At 45.4% G+C, this 18,127-nt stretch overlaps 5 protein-coding genes across 5 annotated transcripts; 3 read left to right on the top strand and 2 right to left on the bottom strand.

Moving 5' to 3' along the window:
• The first annotated feature begins 339 nt into the window (after positions 1-339).
• LOC132261604 (uncharacterized) lies at positions 340-1,267 on the top strand. The gene is made up of 2 exons (XM_059760495.1): positions 340-597; positions 659-1,267. The coding sequence occupies exons 1-2, from the start codon at positions 444-446 to the stop codon at positions 1,258-1,260; spliced, it is 756 nt and encodes a 251-aa protein (XP_059616478.1). The 5' UTR covers positions 340-443; the 3' UTR covers positions 1,261-1,267.
• Positions 1,268-1,271: 4 nt separating this feature from the next.
• On the bottom strand, positions 1,272-2,059 carry LOC132261614 (actin-related protein 2/3 complex subunit 4). The gene is made up of 2 exons (XM_059760507.1): positions 1,926-2,059; positions 1,272-1,859 (listed from the first exon to the last, which is right to left on the bottom strand). Exons 1-2 carry the CDS (start codon positions 1,957-1,959, stop codon positions 1,387-1,389), a joined length of 507 nt encoding a protein of 168 aa, XP_059616490.1. The 5' UTR covers positions 1,960-2,059; the 3' UTR covers positions 1,272-1,386.
• A 209-nt stretch (positions 2,060-2,268) lies between these two features.
• On the top strand, positions 2,269-8,218 carry LOC132261596 (cyclin-G-associated kinase-like). Its single transcript, XM_059760484.1, has 7 exons — positions 2,269-2,523; positions 3,251-3,487; positions 3,580-3,710; positions 3,774-4,136; positions 4,203-6,704; positions 7,080-7,241; positions 7,322-8,218. The coding sequence occupies exons 1-7, from the start codon at positions 2,391-2,393 to the stop codon at positions 7,430-7,432; spliced, it is 3,639 nt and encodes a 1,212-aa protein (XP_059616467.1). The 5' UTR covers positions 2,269-2,390; the 3' UTR covers positions 7,433-8,218.
• Positions 8,219-8,357: 139 nt separating this feature from the next.
• On the top strand, positions 8,358-14,540 carry LOC132261625 (dymeclin-like). Its single transcript, XM_059760518.1, has 8 exons — positions 8,358-8,655; positions 8,723-9,235; positions 9,298-9,620; positions 10,334-10,506; positions 13,129-13,254; positions 13,319-13,481; positions 13,538-13,992; positions 14,060-14,540. Exons 1-8 carry the CDS (start codon positions 8,513-8,515, stop codon positions 14,213-14,215), a joined length of 2,052 nt encoding a protein of 683 aa, XP_059616501.1. The 5' UTR covers positions 8,358-8,512; the 3' UTR covers positions 14,216-14,540.
• LOC132261632 (adult-specific cuticular protein ACP-20-like) lies at positions 11,181-11,900 on the bottom strand. Its single transcript, XM_059760531.1, has 3 exons — positions 11,880-11,900; positions 11,668-11,793; positions 11,181-11,610 (listed from the first exon to the last, which is right to left on the bottom strand). Exons 1-3 carry the CDS (start codon positions 11,892-11,894, stop codon positions 11,359-11,361), a joined length of 393 nt encoding a protein of 130 aa, XP_059616514.1. The 5' UTR covers positions 11,895-11,900; the 3' UTR covers positions 11,181-11,358.
• Positions 14,541-18,127: the final 3,587 nt, after the last annotated feature.

Here is an 18,127-nt window from a genome sequence, read left to right as displayed (position 1 = left end):
CTACTCGTTATCTTATCTAATAAGAGACATTGATGTGAAAAAAAATCACATGATCGTTGGAAATTTTTCATATGAAAATTTCAAGAGGATTCTTATGGGGTCCGCAAGTGCTGCCATCACTTGGATGTGAAAGAAAGACATTGAAAATAAGCATTTCTGAATAAAGAAGTATCTATTTTTGCAATTATCAATAATCACATACACAAGAAGTCTTCCTAAAGTCATTAACTTATCCATTGATGGTCGAGAAAAGCGGAAAAGGGAGAAATTGAAGGAAACACGCACAACCGTTGCTGTTCAAAAATTATCCCTCTTTCGGACGACAATTTCCGGAGTTGCCGCCCTGTCATCGCCTTGTCATTCCGCACTCTTGATGTCCGCTTTGGAAAATAATAACAAAGTGTATTTTGCATATCCTCGCGGTGTTTTGACGCTGTAGAATCATGGTCAGGCACAGAGAGCATCAGGAGAACGTGCGCCTCGTGCGGCTGGTGAAGCAGAATCCCTGCCTGTACGACTTCGGGATGTCTGAGTACTCGGACAGGGAGTTCATTGAGAAAGTGTGGAAGAAGATCGCCGACGAGATGGGCGACAATCGTGAGGCTCTCCCACTGCCTGGAGGAGGGTGCAGGAGTTCAATGTGTGCTTGTCATTTCAGCCCAGAACATCCGCGACAAGTGGCGGAACCTGCGAACGGTGTTCCTGCGGAAGCTGAAGGCGGAGCAGAACGGACAGACGCTGAAGTGTCGATACTATCTGATGGACGAGATGAAGTTCATCATGCCGTTCGTGAAGATGACCGTGCCGTATCAGGTGGTGAAGAGTGCCGCGGACGAGGAGGACAATCTGGACAGCAAGAACACAGATGAGGAAGAGGAGTCGGCGAAGAAGCGCGTGCTGCGCGGCCGACGAGTGAAGCCGGATCCGAGCGAGGAGCAGCGCGACTGCGAGGAGTACGAAGTGGTGCTGGAGGAGCCCTACGTGCAGTCCTCCACCACCACGCCCGGCGACTCCACGGACAAGAAGCGGCTGATCCGCAGCATCATGCAGGAGATCGACACGGAGAACGAAACCTACTCAATCAACCTGAGCGAGGTGAAGTCGCAGAAGCGGAAATTCACCCCCGAAACAGAGAATCCGCGCAAGCTCTTCCTGCTGAGTCTGATGCCCGAGATGGAGCAGATGACGGACAAACAGATGAGTGGCTTTCGGCGCAAGGTGCTCGCGCTCCTGGACGACATACTCTATCCCGATGAGTAGTTTATGTTTAAGTGTTTCCCTGGTTTTCTTTCGTCTCTCGATATAATTTATGTGTAGAACTGAACAGTACCAATACAAAAGATTGCGGAATACAACTGGTGTTGAAGGAAATGCCTGTGTGTGTGTCTAGAAGCGCTTGAGGAACTCCTCAGAGCAGATCCTCGCCCTGGCGTTCACGGCCAGCTTCATCTCGCTGATCTCCTTGTCGATTTCCTCCATGAAGTGGATGACAAAGTCCACGAGCTTGTGCTTGTACATCTGCTCAGTGTGGAAGTTGGTGATCAGGAAGCTGATGTCGTAGCCGTCGATGGGCTTCCGGCGCAAGATGATGAAGTTCTCCGCGCGCATCATCATGAAGCGCGTGAACTTGTGGCAGAGGATCTTCTCGATCTCGTCCGCCTGCTTCACGGCGATGCTCACGCGCACGGAATTCACGCTGGTCTCAATCAGCACGCGCTCCTTCTCGTTCCGCGAGATCACCACGGGCGTGAGCAGCAGCTCCTTGCTGCTCTTCACCTCCACCTCGGGCTTGTTGTGCCGCTCCACGACCTGGGAGGAGAAGTTGGACAGACACATCGCCGCCGTCAGCGTGTGACGAACTGTGCGGGAGGCAAGAAAGCCAAGTCAGCGGAGGGATTTCGACCTGGACACGAAGGCACACTCACCGGCGGTCAGGTAGGGCTTCAGGGTGGCAGCCATTGGGCTGTTTCTCAGGCTCTTTCACACAATTTTCCACCACACCTCGAGAGATACGGGCTTCCGGAGCAGGTCAATCCCATGAATGACACACACTTTCGGAGAACTTTCCGACTTCTTGCTTTTTACAAACACGTCGCAAATTCACGCTGTGAAAGTGTAGAAAAATATTTTGGATCAATTGAATGGATGAATGAATAATTCTGGGAAATGCTTAGATGGAATACATTCTTCTCCGCTCGCAAGATGCCGATTTATCAGTAAAATTCACTCTTCGCAAACTGTACAAAAATGCGTGAGACTCTCGCGGGTATTTTACGCGTAGTGAATTGCCACGCGCTGGCCGTGGGACGTCAGAACATGGCGTTTTTGTGGAAAAGAAAGTTGGATAGCGCGAGTGATTGCTTCTGAGTTTTCGTGGCTTTGTGGGGAAAATGAGTGAATTCTTCAAGTCAGCTATAGGATACTTTAACACAGGGACGAATGGTGGTCAGGAGAATGAGTTTGTGGGCCAAGTGGTGGAAGTGGGCGCCCTGAAATTGCGAATAAAGCGAGTGATCGCTGAAGGTGAGCGTATTTTCACTTGCACAATTTTCACTTTACGCCCTTTAATTGGCGTTTGTTTACCTCATGTCGCCTCCAAATCCCTTCAATTTGTGACCATTGATCGGTCTTTGTGGCCACAATTGAGGCTGCGGAGAGTGGCAAGGGGTTTTCCGCTGGGAAATTCCCTGCCAGAACTTTCTTTCCTGGCTTCGACCGCAGCTCCAGAGCGCATATTCACTGGTCATTCTTAAGACTCTCTTGCTCAATTTCGTGAGCGTGTGTTTATGAATTGGAATAACTTTTGCTTTAACAAGGCAATTGAAGTCCCGCACATGAGTGTCAGTTGTTTATTTCCTGGCCAAAGGCCATCATGCGATTACGCTTTGTTTGACTCCCGAACATTGTGGAAAAAAGTCTGTCTTCCGGATTGCAATGGAGGCTTTTTTCAGGGCGAAGTTTTCTTTTTCTTTCTTTGCCACTTTGCCCAGAAATAGCTGAAGGAGAGAGTGTCTTATTTCAACGATGATACCCTTCATGCTATTTGATTCCTCCGCCTCCGCACGAGAGACATAAATCAATTTGCTCAGGACGAAAGATTTGCGGCGCTTTTGCCTGAAAAAATCACAGCTCTTGCGAGCTTTGCGAGATTCTGTGGCAGTTTCGAGGCCAATTCGGCGCAAGTGCACACTCTGCCGAAGGGCAGGGAATGCCTTATCGCGTGCTAATGCTCGTCTCTCTGCCCACGTAGGCGGATTCGCGTTTGTGTATGTGGCGCAGGACACTCAATCTGGCGCTGAGTATGCCCTGAAGAAGCTCATTGGCGCCGACAAGGAGGCGTGCAACACCATCATCAAGGAGATCAACATCCACAAGCAGCTGTCCGGGCATCCCAACATCGTCACGTTCGTGGCGGCGTCATTCATCGACCGGACGCAGAGCGCCCAGGGAAATGCGGAGTATCTCTTGGTCACGGAGTTGTGCAAAGGTGTGTGGGGATAATTTATCACTCAGCTTTCGCGGGCTGGCTTATCAGCGCGCCTTTGACTCTCATTGTGTTTGTTGTGTGGAATATTTCAGGCGGCACGCTGGTCGATTGTCTGGGCAGCGCTCTAGAACCGCCCACAGTTCTCCGTGTCTTCTATCAAGCGGCACGTGCAGTCAGTCATCTGCACTCGCAGCATCCACCAATAACCCACAGAGATATAAAGGTAATTCCCCTGTGTAATCCTAGTGAGAAACTGCGTTTCTAATTGGCCACTAATTGGGGGCAGATTGAGAACTTCCTCCTGGCCAATGACGGCCTGCTGAAGCTGTGCGACTTCGGGTCCGCCACCACGGACATCTACACGCCGGACATGTCGTGGTCGGCACAGCAGCGGAACAACCTGGAGGATCAGCTGGCCACGGTGACGACGCCGATGTATCGATCGCCAGAGCAGCTGGACACTTGGGCCAACTATCAAATAGGCCCCAAGGCAGACGTGTGGGCGCTGGGATGTATCCTCTACTGTCTGTGCTTCCAGAAGCACCCCTTCGAGGACTCCGCGAAGCTGAGGATCATCAATGCCAACTACACGCTGCCCGGAGACTCACGCTACGTCTGCTTCCACGATATCATCAAAGGATGTCTTCAAGTGAGAACTTCTTTGCCCTTTTCTTGCAAGATTGTCATCTAAATGTTATTATTTGGCTTTTTCCAGGTGGATCCCAATAAGAGATTCGACATTTCCACTGTGCTGGAGAGATTAGCTGCTATTTCCGAGTCGATGGAGTGGTCGCTGAAGGGTCCGTTGGGGCTGCAGGGCAAACCTCTGCACACGCCTCCGAGTGAAACACCGAATCCGAGTCCTGTTCATGCGCCCAACCGTCCAGCGCAGCCTCCGCGGCCGACTCCACCTCAAGCATCACCCGTTCCGCCGCATCGTCCAGCGCCTCCGCGTCCCAGCGAACTTCCCCGGCAGCCAGCACAAATGCCCGTCAATCCGGCGGATCCTTATCAACATCACGGCGGCGGAGGGCTGTTCTCGTCGCTGCGCGGCGGCGCGGGAAGCTTCCTGAAGAACCTGAAGGACACGTCGTCCAAGGTGATGCAGACGATGCAGCAGACAATTGCACGCACAGACCTGGACATTAGCTACATCACATCACGAATAGTCGTCATGCCGTGTCCGTCGGAGGGCCTGGAATCTGCCTACAAGACGAACAACATCGACGACGTGAAGCTGTATTTGGAGAGTCGACACTCGCTGGCCAAGATGAGCATCTACAATTTGGGTGCGCGAACGTGTCCGCGACTTCCGCCACCTGTTCGGACGGTGGAGTGCAGTTTTATGTATTCGCCGGCGCCGCCCAAGGCGCCTCTTCTGCACGCCATGTACTCAATTGCCGAGGACATGTACGGATTCCTGAGTGCAGATCCCAAGAGTGTGGTGATTATTCAGAGTACAGACAATGGCAGAGCCACAGCGGCCACAATGGTGAGTGCTCTGCTGATCTATGCGAGTCTCGTGCGTGAGCCTGAAGATGCCATGCAGATATTTGCCGTGAAGCGAACGCCGCCGAATATGAAGCCGTCGGAGCAGCGATATTTGTACTATTTGGGCGATATTCTGCGCACCACTCCGCACTTTCCACACTTCAAGCCCGTCACTCTTGTCTCTGTCACGGTTTCACCGGTGCCCAGGATGACGAAGGCCCGCGATGGGTGTCGAATGTATGTGGAGGTGACTTGCCATGATCGCGTAGTCTTCTCCACGGTGCAGGAGTACGAGAAGATGCGTCTGTATCACGCTTCCGAGGGAAAGGTGTCCATTCCGCTGAATGTGACTGTTTGTGGTGACATCACAGTGTCTGTATTCCATGCCAGGAATGCCCTCAAGGGCATGGGACGACCACAAGGCCTGAAAGTATGTCAATTCCAACTCCACACTGGCTTCATACCGGAAGAGGAGACTCTTTTGCACTTTGACAAAGCGGAATTGGATGATGTTCCCGATGTGGAGCACGTGCCGATGAAGTTCCATGTGGCGTTGAGCATCTTTGTGGGTGACATGGAGAGAATGCCGCAAATCACCTTGCCGTGGATGACAACTAAGCCGGCCAGAGATCCGCTGAATCTCTTCAGCAATGCTCTGGAGTACGAAGAGACGGTGGATAATTTCATTTCCAAGCCGAAATCTGGTCCAGGCGCTCCTCCGCGTCCTGCTCCACCGCCGGCTGTGGCTCAGCCGCCGCCTCGTCCGCCGCCAGCTATGCCACAGCGTCCTGACATTGAGCCGGTAGAATTGTCGGACACTGAAGAGGAAGAGCCCGAGCAGTTGTCGAGCATTAAGAATGTGGATCTGCTGAATTTGGCCAGGGGCGAGCGCAGAGAGAGTGCAGAAGAGCCGCCGCCTGTGCGTCAGGAGGCCAGTTTTGATCTTCTGGGCAGTTTTGACTCTCACGATGCCGATGGGGATTTGCTGCCGCCCACAAATGGCATGAAGAATCCTATTCCCGATCTGTTGGGCAACACGCAGAACGCTTCATCGAATGCCAATGGACTGGATGACTTGTTTGGCTCAATTAAGACGAATCAGCAGCAATCTAGTCAAATGCCGGAGGACTTGAATGGATTGAATTTGAACTTCAACGCAAATTTCCCGCAGAAATCATCGCCCAGCAATGGCGGGGAGACTTTTGATCCCTTCGCGGGCAACTTCACGGCACCCACAATGCCTCTGCAGCCCAACAATTCCGCCTCGGCAGCGCCGAAGGAGCCTCAAGCGGCGCCACCACAGAAGCCGGATCCATTCTCAGATCTGGGCAACTTGGCGAGTGGCTTGAATGTGAATTGGGGCGGCGGAAAGACGAGCACAACGCCCAGTCCACGATCGACGCAATTCTCCAGTCCGACGCACCAGTTTGCTGCGACTCCGTCGCCGCGGGCGCCGTCCACGCCCAGCCATCAGACGGCCAAGAGTCCGGGTGAGCAGAAGCCGGACTACAGCCGGTCGCACTTCGCCGAGACGCCGCCGAATGCGGGCGCACAGAAGGGGGCGAAGAGCAATCCGGGAAGTGGTGACATTTTCGCTGACATTCTGGGGAGTCAAGGCTACACGTTCGGCAGCAAGAGCTCCCAAGGGCCGCGTTCAATCAACGAAATGCGCAAAGAGGAAATTGCGAGAGATATGGATCCGGACAAATTGAAGATTATGGAATGGGTGAGTGTTTATGCTGTTTTTATGGTGCTATTTTTGCGTCCATTTGACGTGAGATTTAGTACTTTTGGCCTATTGTGTGCAAGATTGTCGAAATTTAACAATTCTTCATGATACATTTTGGTAGCAAAGAGAGAGAGAGAGAGAGAGAGAAAGGCCATAAAAGTGCTTTCTTGTTGTGTGATGAATGAATGGGAATGAAGAGAAGAGAGTGGGAAAGGATTTGTGAGCTGAATAGAGGCGAAAATTGGTTAAAGTTGTTTCTGAGAGGCGAAAAGTAAAGATAAATTTGGCTTTAAAATGCTGAGAAACATGATAAGTGGGCGTGGCAAGCGAGTGGGAGGAGTCTCAATGTTTCCCCCTTTTGGCCACTTTCAGACGGAGGGGAAGAAGAGCAACATCCGGGCTCTGCTCTGCTCGATGCACGCCGTGCTGTGGCCGGATGCGAAGTGGAACAAGTGTGAGATGCACCAGCTGGTGAGCGCGGCGGATGTGAAGAAGGCGTACAGGAAGGCCTGCCTGGCCGTTCATCCCGACAAGGTGAGTGTACAGAAATCAATTTGCAATGTGTGTGACCGCCTGTGAACTCTGTCTTCTTTCCACTCTTCCGGCCGACACAGCAAATGGGAACTGACAATGAGAAGATAGCGAAGATGATTTTCATGGAGTTGAATAATGCATGGAGTGACTTCGAGAATGACGCATCTCAGCAGAATATGTTTCCAAATTGAGATCATCGAGCGGAGAGAGAATTGGCTTGAAATTATTAACTTCTTTTGCCACGTTTAGAATTTATGATTCCTTTTTTTCAAGTCATTTTGTGGTTGAACATTTTCTTTTTCTGAGATTAGGCAATTTTTAATTTAATTAAACAATCACACAAGTAGTTTAATCCTGTATGAAAGATATAATTTATATTGAAATAGGATTGACTGTGATGAAATGTTAATTATAGAGAGAGAGGGAGAGGTGCGAGAAGGACAAAAAGGTGGAAGGAAAATGCATTTAGGCGCGTGAAATGCAGATTGTACTCTTTTAGGTAATTATTATGAATTATATTTCTTCCCGCCCTTTTTGACTTTTAGGAGAGATGCGCTAGGAATGAAGTTTAGGAAGAGGATGAATCAATAAACTATTATATTGTGCATTCCAAATTGTATTTTCAATTGGATTCCTTATTCTTGGCTCTTATTTGATTATATCTAAATGAAATTGTACTTAAAGTATTTGACTGATTATTGCAATGCGAGAATTAGGATGTAATTTATAATTTTATGCAATTGGAGAAGTATTTTATCAAAATGTTCTTTCTGAAATGAAGGCAAATTCCACAAAGAAAAATCTTCGAGGCTGTTTTCATTGTCTCACAAAAAGCCGCAAACATGTTATGCTTTACCCATGAAATTGTTGAAAAAATTGATAATACAAGATATAAAAGATGAAAAATTAATTGGGTTAACAATAACAAATATACACATAAATATATTGAAAATAATAAAATGTGTTATATCGATAAATTTTTGCGTTTTATCCTTGTAAATTGTGGAGATCGTCCAGAATCTCTTATCTTAAGAGAAGTCGTTCGCTTGAAATTGTAGTCGCGATTGAAGCGCCAACGAGAATGCTGGGAATTAGTTTGACGTCAAATCTTATTTACACCGTGGCAAAAATAATATTGGCGAATTGTCCTGCAATTGTGCGTGAATTATCCTTATTTTAGCCCTGCAATGACTATTCTCTGAAGACCCAGACTTGCCGTATTGACTGATTGGATAGTTGGTGTGTGTTTGATAAGTGTTTAAGTGGTGAAAATGGGAGCCAATGTGAGCCGACAGGAAGACTTCGCCAGCAATGATTTTCTCAGCAAGTTCGTGGGAAAGGATCACGTTCCGGTGGAGGATTCTATGTTCTGGGAGAGCTTCCTCAAGTTCCACATTGCATTCCCCACGAACAGGTGAGCGTGGCAATCTGTCCGGAAGCAGGTGGCTTGTGTTATCGCGTCTGTTGTGTTTCTTTTTCAGTCAGGAGCAGCTGAGCTTGGATTCTCGCCTGGAGACGACTTGCCAGAGTTTCATCAGCCACAATCTCCACTCCGGCAATCTGGGATCCCTGATCTCGGTGTTCCTGAGCAAGGTGACGGAATTGCTGGCTCTGTCTGACCAGGAAAGCACTCTGCATGTGTGGCAGAGCTTCAACGCTCTGTTTATCATTCGCTCCCTGGTGAAGTACATCGTGGAGACGGGATCTGAGTATCAGCTCCTGCAGCACTTCGAGGCTGTGCCGGCGGCCAAGAAGGAGTCCGTGGAGAAGCAGGACGAGAGTGTGGCTGTCGAGGACAGCTCAGAAGCGACCAGTGTGACTGTGGATGGCTCAAAGTTCGAGTCCTTCCTCGAGGCAATTGTTAATATTATCGTTGTTATCCCGGTGAAGGACTTTACGTACCATTTGCACCTGGAGGCGGTGAACAATCTCATCACTCTCCTCTCCGTGCATCTCTATTCCTCCCAATCCACGGAGAAGTCTTCAATTTACAGGTGAGATTTCAAGATAATCCACAAATTGATCATTCTTCAGCCGCTTCTTGTCTCTGTTTCAGGGCAATTTACAAGTGTCAGCATGGGAATACACTCATGAGCGCTCTTCTGCACTTCGTGAGCCGCAAGAGTCAGATGCCTCAGGGGATGTTCGGCTTCAACTCCGGCGGATCCTTCGTGTTCGGCATCGCAGAGTCGCTGTGGTCAATGCTCACGTTCCGGAAGCCACAGGACGTGCTGGCGAATCCCGACCTGCCCAACACGTTCAGAGAGCACTTCCCGCTCGCCAACCAGAGCCTCCTGCTGATTCTCATCCTCACGAATCACCACACTGGCAAGGAGAATCTGTACCGCTTCAGTCTGTTCAACTGCGCCAATGCTTCAGGTGAGAAATCCACTCGCCAGCCAAGCTGTTGCACTTTCGCCACGCGCTCGCGCAACGCTCTAATCTTTATCTAATTAGTGGCTAATTGAATTTTTTTAGCCAGACATTGTGCAAAGCTCCCAATTTTCACGGGTGCTTTGGAAGACATAAATCATGCTCGTTAAATTCGCTGATCATTCGCTGAGATACACAAAAGTCGAAATGCACAATGTTGACTCATTGGCTCACATTCTCTCTCTCTTCTCGCCCAAGAAAAGAGGATTAGATTTGTGTGATGTTGTTTTTATGGGTGAGAAAAGGTGTCTGTGCTCCAATTTACTGCAGAGCTGGAGAATTAGGTCACTTTCAATCTCATTTCGTGAGCACGATAATCTCTCTCGCTCTCTGCTGGGTTTGTATTACCCAAACACTGCCACAGCGAGTCTGCAGATAATTCTACAACTTGTTAGCTGAGCTTATCAATGAGCAGGAAATTTGTTTCGTTATGCTTGTGAAATTCGTATTTGAAAAAGCGTGTGCTTTAAAAAATTCCAGTGGAATTTTATTGCATTTTTCAATGTTTTTTAAAAGAACAAATTCCAATTTGTTCAGAGCAACGATTGAGAATCAAAAAATGAAGAAATAACTGATAAATATAATCTGTAATTGGATTATATTGTTATAAATTTTCATTTCTTTTCCACTTCATTCACATTTTGCTGAATTTCCTGCAGAAAATGACCAGTCAAAGGAGGTAATCAGCTTCAAGATTGACTTCTCCGTGCTGTACAACACTCTTTGCCAAATAATCACCATTGATCAGGCCACGCTTCTCCTCTACTTGCTGCTGCACCGCAATCAGCGATTCTACAAGTTCGTGATGGCTCAACCGGATTTGCAAAATCTCGTAAGTAGATTAAGACAGACTTTATTCGAAAGGTGAATCGAAAACCATGAAGAGTCAATTTTTCATAGTTTATGACTTGTTTTTTTGAGAAGCTTTTTATCTGTTCTACTATGAAAATTTTGAGATTTGTATATGATGAGAAAATAGTAAAAAAAAGTCTTAGATTATCAGAAATATCCTTAAATGTTCCTAGACTTTGAATTGATATAAAATTTCTCATGTCTTTTCAATTTTTTCACTTGAAAACCATAAAAAAATACATGTTTTTTGATTAAATATACTCAAAAACTATCAAAATCGACTTTGGAAAGTAATATTTTCAGGTTTTCAGCCAAAATTTCCAAAGAATGCCAATAAAACCAACTGAAATATTCACAAAATAATCATTATAGAGCAATTGGAAGGTGTTTTGATGGTTTTGAAGTAAATTTGGTAATTTTCACCGCTTTTTAATGCTAAATTTTCAATTTACTCTCTTGAAATCTTACAATTTTGACTCTTCATCGTTTTCAATTCACCCGTCGATTTGTATTACTATTTTTTCGCTGAATTCTTTGCAAGAATGCGAAGTGAATTCGCTTCCTTCCTCACTTCCACAAGTGTTGCATAATTGGAGAGATGCGCAGCGGCGAGTGAAGTTAATTAATTAATTAGTTTTAAAGTCCTCTTATGTGTTTATTGACTTTGGTTACACGGAACGCGCAAGAATCAATTAAATTGTCTACACATGATTGGGCTGGACAGGGGAAGAAGAAATAGAAGAGGGGTGTGGGTGTTGAGGTACGGTTTCTGATGACTGTGGGTCGAATCCGGGAATGACTAAGTGAGTGGATGTGCTGGATTGCTATGGCCTTAGTATCCTTCCTCGTGGTGATGATGATGGTGGTGCACCTGTGGATGGTCGGCGTGTCCGACGCGCTTCACCACAGCGTTGAAACCATTGTGGGGATCGGCGGTGTACTCCACAATGCGCTTGGTGCCATCAGCCTCGTGGAAGGAGTAGGCGCCCTTCACCACGTGCCCGTCTGAGTGCTCCCAGGCTTCCTTGTTGTCTCCCGTGTGGAAGTCCTTCACGCCGTACTCGAACTTGTAGGGCGCTGGGGCCTGAGGGAGAGAGAGAGCGTCAGTGATTGGGATTAGAGGGATCGTGGCTGAGCCTACATGATGGTGCTCCTCTTCGTGATGGTAGTCACCGCCGTGGTGGTGGCTGTTGTGGTTGGCGTAGCTCTCAGCGTGGCCGGGGAAGGCGGCGACGGCAGCTACGATGACGATCAGACAGAAAGCACTCTAGAGAAGCCCCAAAGAAAAGCGGAGGGAAGAAGATTCACGTTAGTATTTGCACAACACTCTTCTGATTCCCAAATCAGCTCCACCTTGATCAACTGCATGATGATTGCTGGATTATTGTTGTCGGTCTGATATGAAATATCACTACTCGAATATGAGTCTGTTACTCCAATTGTTTTTGGATTGAAGGCACGAGGTGAACTGATTTCCTAGCGCCCACACTGGGGCTTTTATAGTCAAAAAACGAGCCCCCAAGACAGTCGAGCGGTCATCCATTGAAAGCGCGCCTTGAGCACTGTGTGTTTTCTCTCTCTCTTTCTCTTCTCCGCGAGCAGCCATAACAGACAAATTAGACAGCATTGTTACATATATTACTTAATATTATTAGGGAAATTAATTTGATTATTAATTAAGAGTGACGGGGCGCGAAAGTAAGACAATTGTGGAATATTTTGCCGGCCAGACGCATAATCAGACTTGTGTTCTTTAAGAGATTTCTCGTGTGCTGCTGAAGAAATAACACGCGGCGGCCATCAAATGATATCTTTGAACAGTTTCTTAAATCAAGAAATCATGTCACAAGGCGATTTTTTAGAAATCTCAATCTTCTCTAATCAAATAATCAATTATTTGAGTTGAATAATTAAAAAAAAGATTATTTTCTCAAGTAAAATGGAAAAATAATCAAATTTTAAATAAAATAATAGAAAAGGTTATTTTCTTATTATTTTATTATTAATTTGCACGAAAAAATCAATTTTTAATCAAATATTCAGAAAATAATAAAAAATAATCAAATTTTTGTATGAAATAATCAAAATTTGATTAATAATCACAAATTATCTTTCAAATCTTCATCTTGAAATCTTGTTTTTTGGTTCTTGTCTCGGATAATAGAGATTTTATATATTTTTTCCTTCAAATTTGTGCAACAAATTGAAATTTCAACTCCACGTAAGCTAAGAAAGTTCATAGTTTTAAGTCATATTTCGATCAGTAGCGTAAATAGTTAAAAAATTCCGTTTGGAATGTATGAATTCAAGTGATTTTTTCGTATGCATTAAAATAATAAAACAATAAAACGCCAGTCATAAGAGAGTAAAGGAGTTATATAGTAATTAATTGTGCTCTGAAAATTGAAGTCAAGATTCATGGTTTAAAAATTCAGAGTCTTTTATAGTTGATTTTTGCTCATTTTTCATTTAATTGTATTTGCTTTTTGCCGAATTTATTCGGGTGTGAATAATTTTTGGCTTTTTTTTCCTTTGAAAGTTTTGAGTACTGTTAAGAGAAAGAGCGAGAAATGTTGGCATTGAGCGTGTCTCTCGTTTGCAGGTGATTCCCATCCTTCAGACACTTTATCATGCGCCAGATAGTACGTCTCATCATATTTACATGTCGCTGATAATTCTGCTGATCCTGAGCGAAGACGACGGCTTCAACAAGAGTGTTCATCAGATTGTGAGCTAATATGGGGAATTGAATGGTGTGTGTGACGTTGTTAACTCATGACATCCACTTGCAGATGCTGAAAACCATCAGTTGGTACACGGAGCGCTCAATCTCTGAAATCTCCCTCGGCGGACTGCTCGTGCTCGTTGTAATTCGCACCATTCAGTACAACATGCTGAAGATGCGTGACAAATATTTGCACACCAACTGCTTGGCCGCACTGGCGAACATGTCAGGTGACTTTGGGTGGTGTTTTTGGCTGTTTGTGTCGGATTAATTGGTGGTTTTGCAGGGCAATTCCGGTATTTGCATCCGTACGTGGCGCAGCGAATGGTGAGTCTGTTCGAGACGCTGGCGCGCAAGCACTCGCGCCTGGACAATTTGCTGAAGCAGCCGGCGAACGGCGTGAGTCTGGACGTGCAGACGTCCAAGGAGGAGATGCTGCAGGATCTGTCGGTGCTGGAGGAGGTGCTGCGAATGGTGCTGGAGATCCTCAACTCGTGCCTGTCGCATCAGCTGCTCTACTGTCCCAATTTGGTGTACACGCTGCTGTACAAGAAGCAGGTGTTTGAGAACTTCCGCTCGCATCACGCCTTCCAGGACATCATCCAGAACATCGACATGGTGGTGGGCTTCTTCTCCTCACGCTTGCAGCGCGTGCAGGAGCAGCGCGGCGAATTGGGCGTGAATGAGGTCCTCGAAGTCATTTCCAAGGGTGCTAGTCAGTGGTCCAGCGACAGACTGAGGGTGAGTGTCGATTATAGATTTATCTTTTCCCACACATAATGCGATAAATTTATCTCTCAATATGCAGAAATTCCCCGACTTGAAGTTCAAGTATGTGGAAGAAAATGAACCACAGGAATTCTTCATTCCCTACGTTTGGACGCTGGTCAGTAAATGTGGCTGTATACATTTTAGCTCGGAATCAATGAAGGGAATAATCACAGAAACAATTGTGAATTGTTAACACGAGAAGCTAAAATATCTCAACTTCTTTTCTGTTCATACAATTTTCTCTCACATTTAAAAGAAAAAAGGAAAAGAACGGATGAAATGTGAACGAATTATAAACTAAAGAATTTGCAAAATTCGAGCCAAGATTGTGTAATTATTGCTAGAGGAAGAAGAAGAAGAAAAAAGGGAATCGCATAAATTGACTCCCTTTTTCTAGCTTAGGCTAAATCGCTATTTCCACAAAAACACACACAGATTTACACATTAAACACAGAAGATTAAAACAGGACGGATGAAATTGATGAAGATAATAATAGTAATTAAAACGATATATTGAGAAGGTGAGAATACATCAATAAATTATTTTTACTAATAAAACCACTTTTATTTTCAATACAGTTTGCTCTTCAATGCGTGAAATTGCATTAATTCTCACTCACTTTTGAAATCATTCATCAAACAAATGGATTTTTCTCAATCTTTCGCTTGCCTAACAGACAAGAAAAAACCGTGATTCTGTCCAGGAATTTTAAGCACACGCCGAAGGAGACTTGCTTTCTATGGAAATGTTGAATAAAATAAAGGTTTTTGCGTCACCCCGAAAAAAAAACAGTGAAATGGAAACTTTTAGCGTTTGGGAAAGTCATTTGCAAAAAGTAATATTTTTCAGTCTATAAATCTCAAAATTTGCCAGCAATATTACTCAATATTCGTTCGGAATAAGAAGTGCATTACGTGTTGTGGACTTTTAAATTATACTGTGTTAATTTCTGCCAATGACTCGAGCGCTGCTCTGCCATTTTGGACTCACACAAATTGCTTTTCCATCCGACTTCCACTCACCAATGTAGGTTTGTATTTCAAAGCCACGCTCTCTTCCCTGTCAGAGCACATGTTTTTTTTTTCGCCACTTCCACGCTAGGAAGTGTGAACATTTTGATTTTTATATCGAAAATATAAATCATGCTAAGCTCGTCTTTGTATGATAAACACGCCTTTGGCGATTTGCTCTTGTTCTTCCGTTGGTTGAATCATCAGAAAGTAGTGCAAAGGGCAAAATTGTGCTCAACATTGTAATGCAGAAATGGATTTGAATCAAAATTACAGCTAATTGCACCGATATTTCAACTGAAAGCATTTTCAACGAGGGTTTTAATGGCATTTAATTAGTTTCCCGAAATCATTCCTTCAGTTATGTGTGTCAATAGGATTTCCCAAGCAACACAGCGAGTTGAAACAGCATGCAATCCGACCGTCTAGCAGCCTTCTGCATTTATACACTAAAGTCGAGAAGTATTACAAAAAGATGCCCAAAAATTGGTCGATTCTGGGTAATGGAGCATACATTTGTCGGTCATATGGAATACTCACACGATTCAATTCCGACCGGGAAATAGCACACACGATTGCCATTGGCAATGGCAGTTTAGAACCATTTTAGATAATGCATTTTTGATAAATGGCAAATTGCGTAAAAGTGCAAACTAACATGCGCGTTTTTCTGCATTTCATGCGTGAGATATTTGTGCAAATATGCACGTCTTGATGAGAATATTTTTCTACGTCTGAATATTGACATTCCATCTCGGAAAATGAAAAATTTCAAGGCTGACCGAGGAATTAGACTTTTCAATATGTTAATCAAACATCAAACTGATAATTCATAAGATTACCTGAAATCTTGATAAATCAATGCCAGAGGCTCTGATTCAATGCATATAAAGCGCAAAAGTTTTAATTTGATTTCCTCGAAATGCGTTCAAGATGGCGGCGCTTGCTCAAGTGATTTCGTAGTCATTTGACCACCAATTTTTGACCAATTGTCACATTTTCCTGTCTGGTCATCTGATGTCACTTGGGATTTCCTCTCGGAGCCAGTCTGAAAGTCTCAGTTTCACCGCATCTTGCCAGACAAAGTGAAATGAATATGAGAGTCAGATTTGGGGAAAATTCAGCGTCTCTCTGTGATTTTTCACACCCATTTTGTGGGGGGGGGGCGAACAATTAAATTTGGGCAATTTGTGAAGTGCGGCTGAGAACAGATGCCATGCGGAGGAGAGGAACAAAGGCGGGTTTGGAGTGGAAGGCGATGGCAAAAGGCGAAAGGGGCGAAGATAGCGCAAAAGTCTCGAAAGTTGTTGAGAAAGAGTTGAGCTAGAAGTGGTGCTGTAGATTGTGTGCGGAGACAAAAGACATACAGAAATTGAATTAACATCATATCACCATTTTCCACATGAGTCCTGACGGAAAAGTTGTCACTCGGTGGTTGAAGTTGAGAGTACATGGCACGGTGCAAGGCGTACAAGAGCTTCCTCTTGAACAAACAAATCAATCAGAAATGGGAACAATGTTTGGCTGCTAGTGCTGAAGCTGCGGGAGTTGAATATCAGCCGCAATTCACTCAATGCCGCGCATATTAACAGGAAAATACAGCCAAGATGAGTGTTGGCTTTTTGCTGGTGAAAGAGAGTGAGTTTAATTCAACTACTATCGCAAACAAGAATCAATTTCCCACATTGTCTTCGACTGAGGCGCAAAGTTTTGCCGCTGAGGCAAAAGAAATCCCAACCGTTTTCATATGTTGATTGCCACACTTGGCTGCACTTCTTCCCCGCGCACAGTGGAGATTCGCCAAGGAGGTTGTGGGGAATTTTGTGTAAGACACCGAGGGAAGTTGGGGAATTGTCATTTAATAACTTAACAAGCGCACACACCTTTGTGCCGTCCAGTTGGGGCATCTTAATGGAAAACGTGTTAAAACTCAGCAAAGAATTTGGGGATTCCCACTGGTAATCTATTTCTGGGATGGAAAGTTCCGGTCCATGGCGATGCGGCCGCTGTTAAACTGTTGCGAAGGGATCAAGGGCTCTCTCTGGCTGTTGGTGCGGTGCCTGGGAAAATGGGGGGATTATTCGCCTCAATGGTATCAAAATCGCATTATAGTTTTTCACCCTAAAATGAGAATGAAGAAGAAACGATAAATTTTCCTTTCTCACTGCATGTCTCTTCTAATACGCTGGAGAATTGAATAGGATATGAAAGTGTGGCGTTGTAGTGAAAGTCTTATTCGAGTGCTTGGTGGAATTTGGGAAAGAAGGATAAGAAATTGACGGAAATTGAAGAAGGTAGAGAAATACAGGCGCGCTTTTGGAGTTCATGGATTTGTTAATTCATCTAAAATTACTATTTTTCATCAATAATTTCACTGCAATCTTTGTGATCTTCGGCTCCGCCTTTTGCGCCCATAAACTTTCCCTTGTGACGCTGGAGTGACTTTCTTACCTCGTCGCGGTGTCATTTAGATGGCATTTAAGGATATTCCCACGCCACTTTCCAGCCACTCAAAGTCATATTGGCGGGTGTGTGTGTGTGCAGAAAAATGAGGGGAGCCACATTACAACAAGTCCCATTAACAAACAATTCTTCCTTCCTTCCACCCAAAGCCACCCCCTGATCTAATACACAAGGCACACATTTAAATCTTGGCACAGCACTCAACATTTTGGGGGCCGTGCTGTGTTTGCTCACCCCTCGTCGTTTGGGGAGGCCTCAAAATGCGCCTCAACCCTTCATGCCGCACATTAGCTGGTGTATTGCTTATTTGTACACCGCACTCCTTGCCGCGCCCGCCCACTTCCTCCCCGGGACTTTCTCAGCACAGCAGGAGGACAAGGGGCTGCAGAATTTTGCGGAAAACACCCCGTCGAAGCTCTTCCTCATCATATTTCCATGCTGGAATGTCACAAGCACACACTAAACACCATCTCGACTGGCATTTGTGCATTTACCAGCGGCGCACCTTTGAAATATCAGCTAAGATGCTGATTTTTAGGCCAATTTGCACTCACAACCAAGGAGCAGATATTAAAGCTTCGATTTCAATCAATTCTATTGCCTTTTCTAGGTTATGTGACTGATTTAAAAC

This window comes from Phlebotomus argentipes, unplaced genomic scaffold (assembly GCF_947086385.1).
Source record: "Phlebotomus argentipes unplaced genomic scaffold, Phlebotomus argentipes genome assembly contig_54, whole genome shotgun sequence".
In the NCBI taxonomy this organism is placed as follows: domain Eukaryota; kingdom Metazoa; phylum Arthropoda; class Insecta; order Diptera; family Psychodidae; genus Phlebotomus; species Phlebotomus argentipes.
This window is presented reverse-complemented; position numbering and strand designations above follow the sequence as displayed.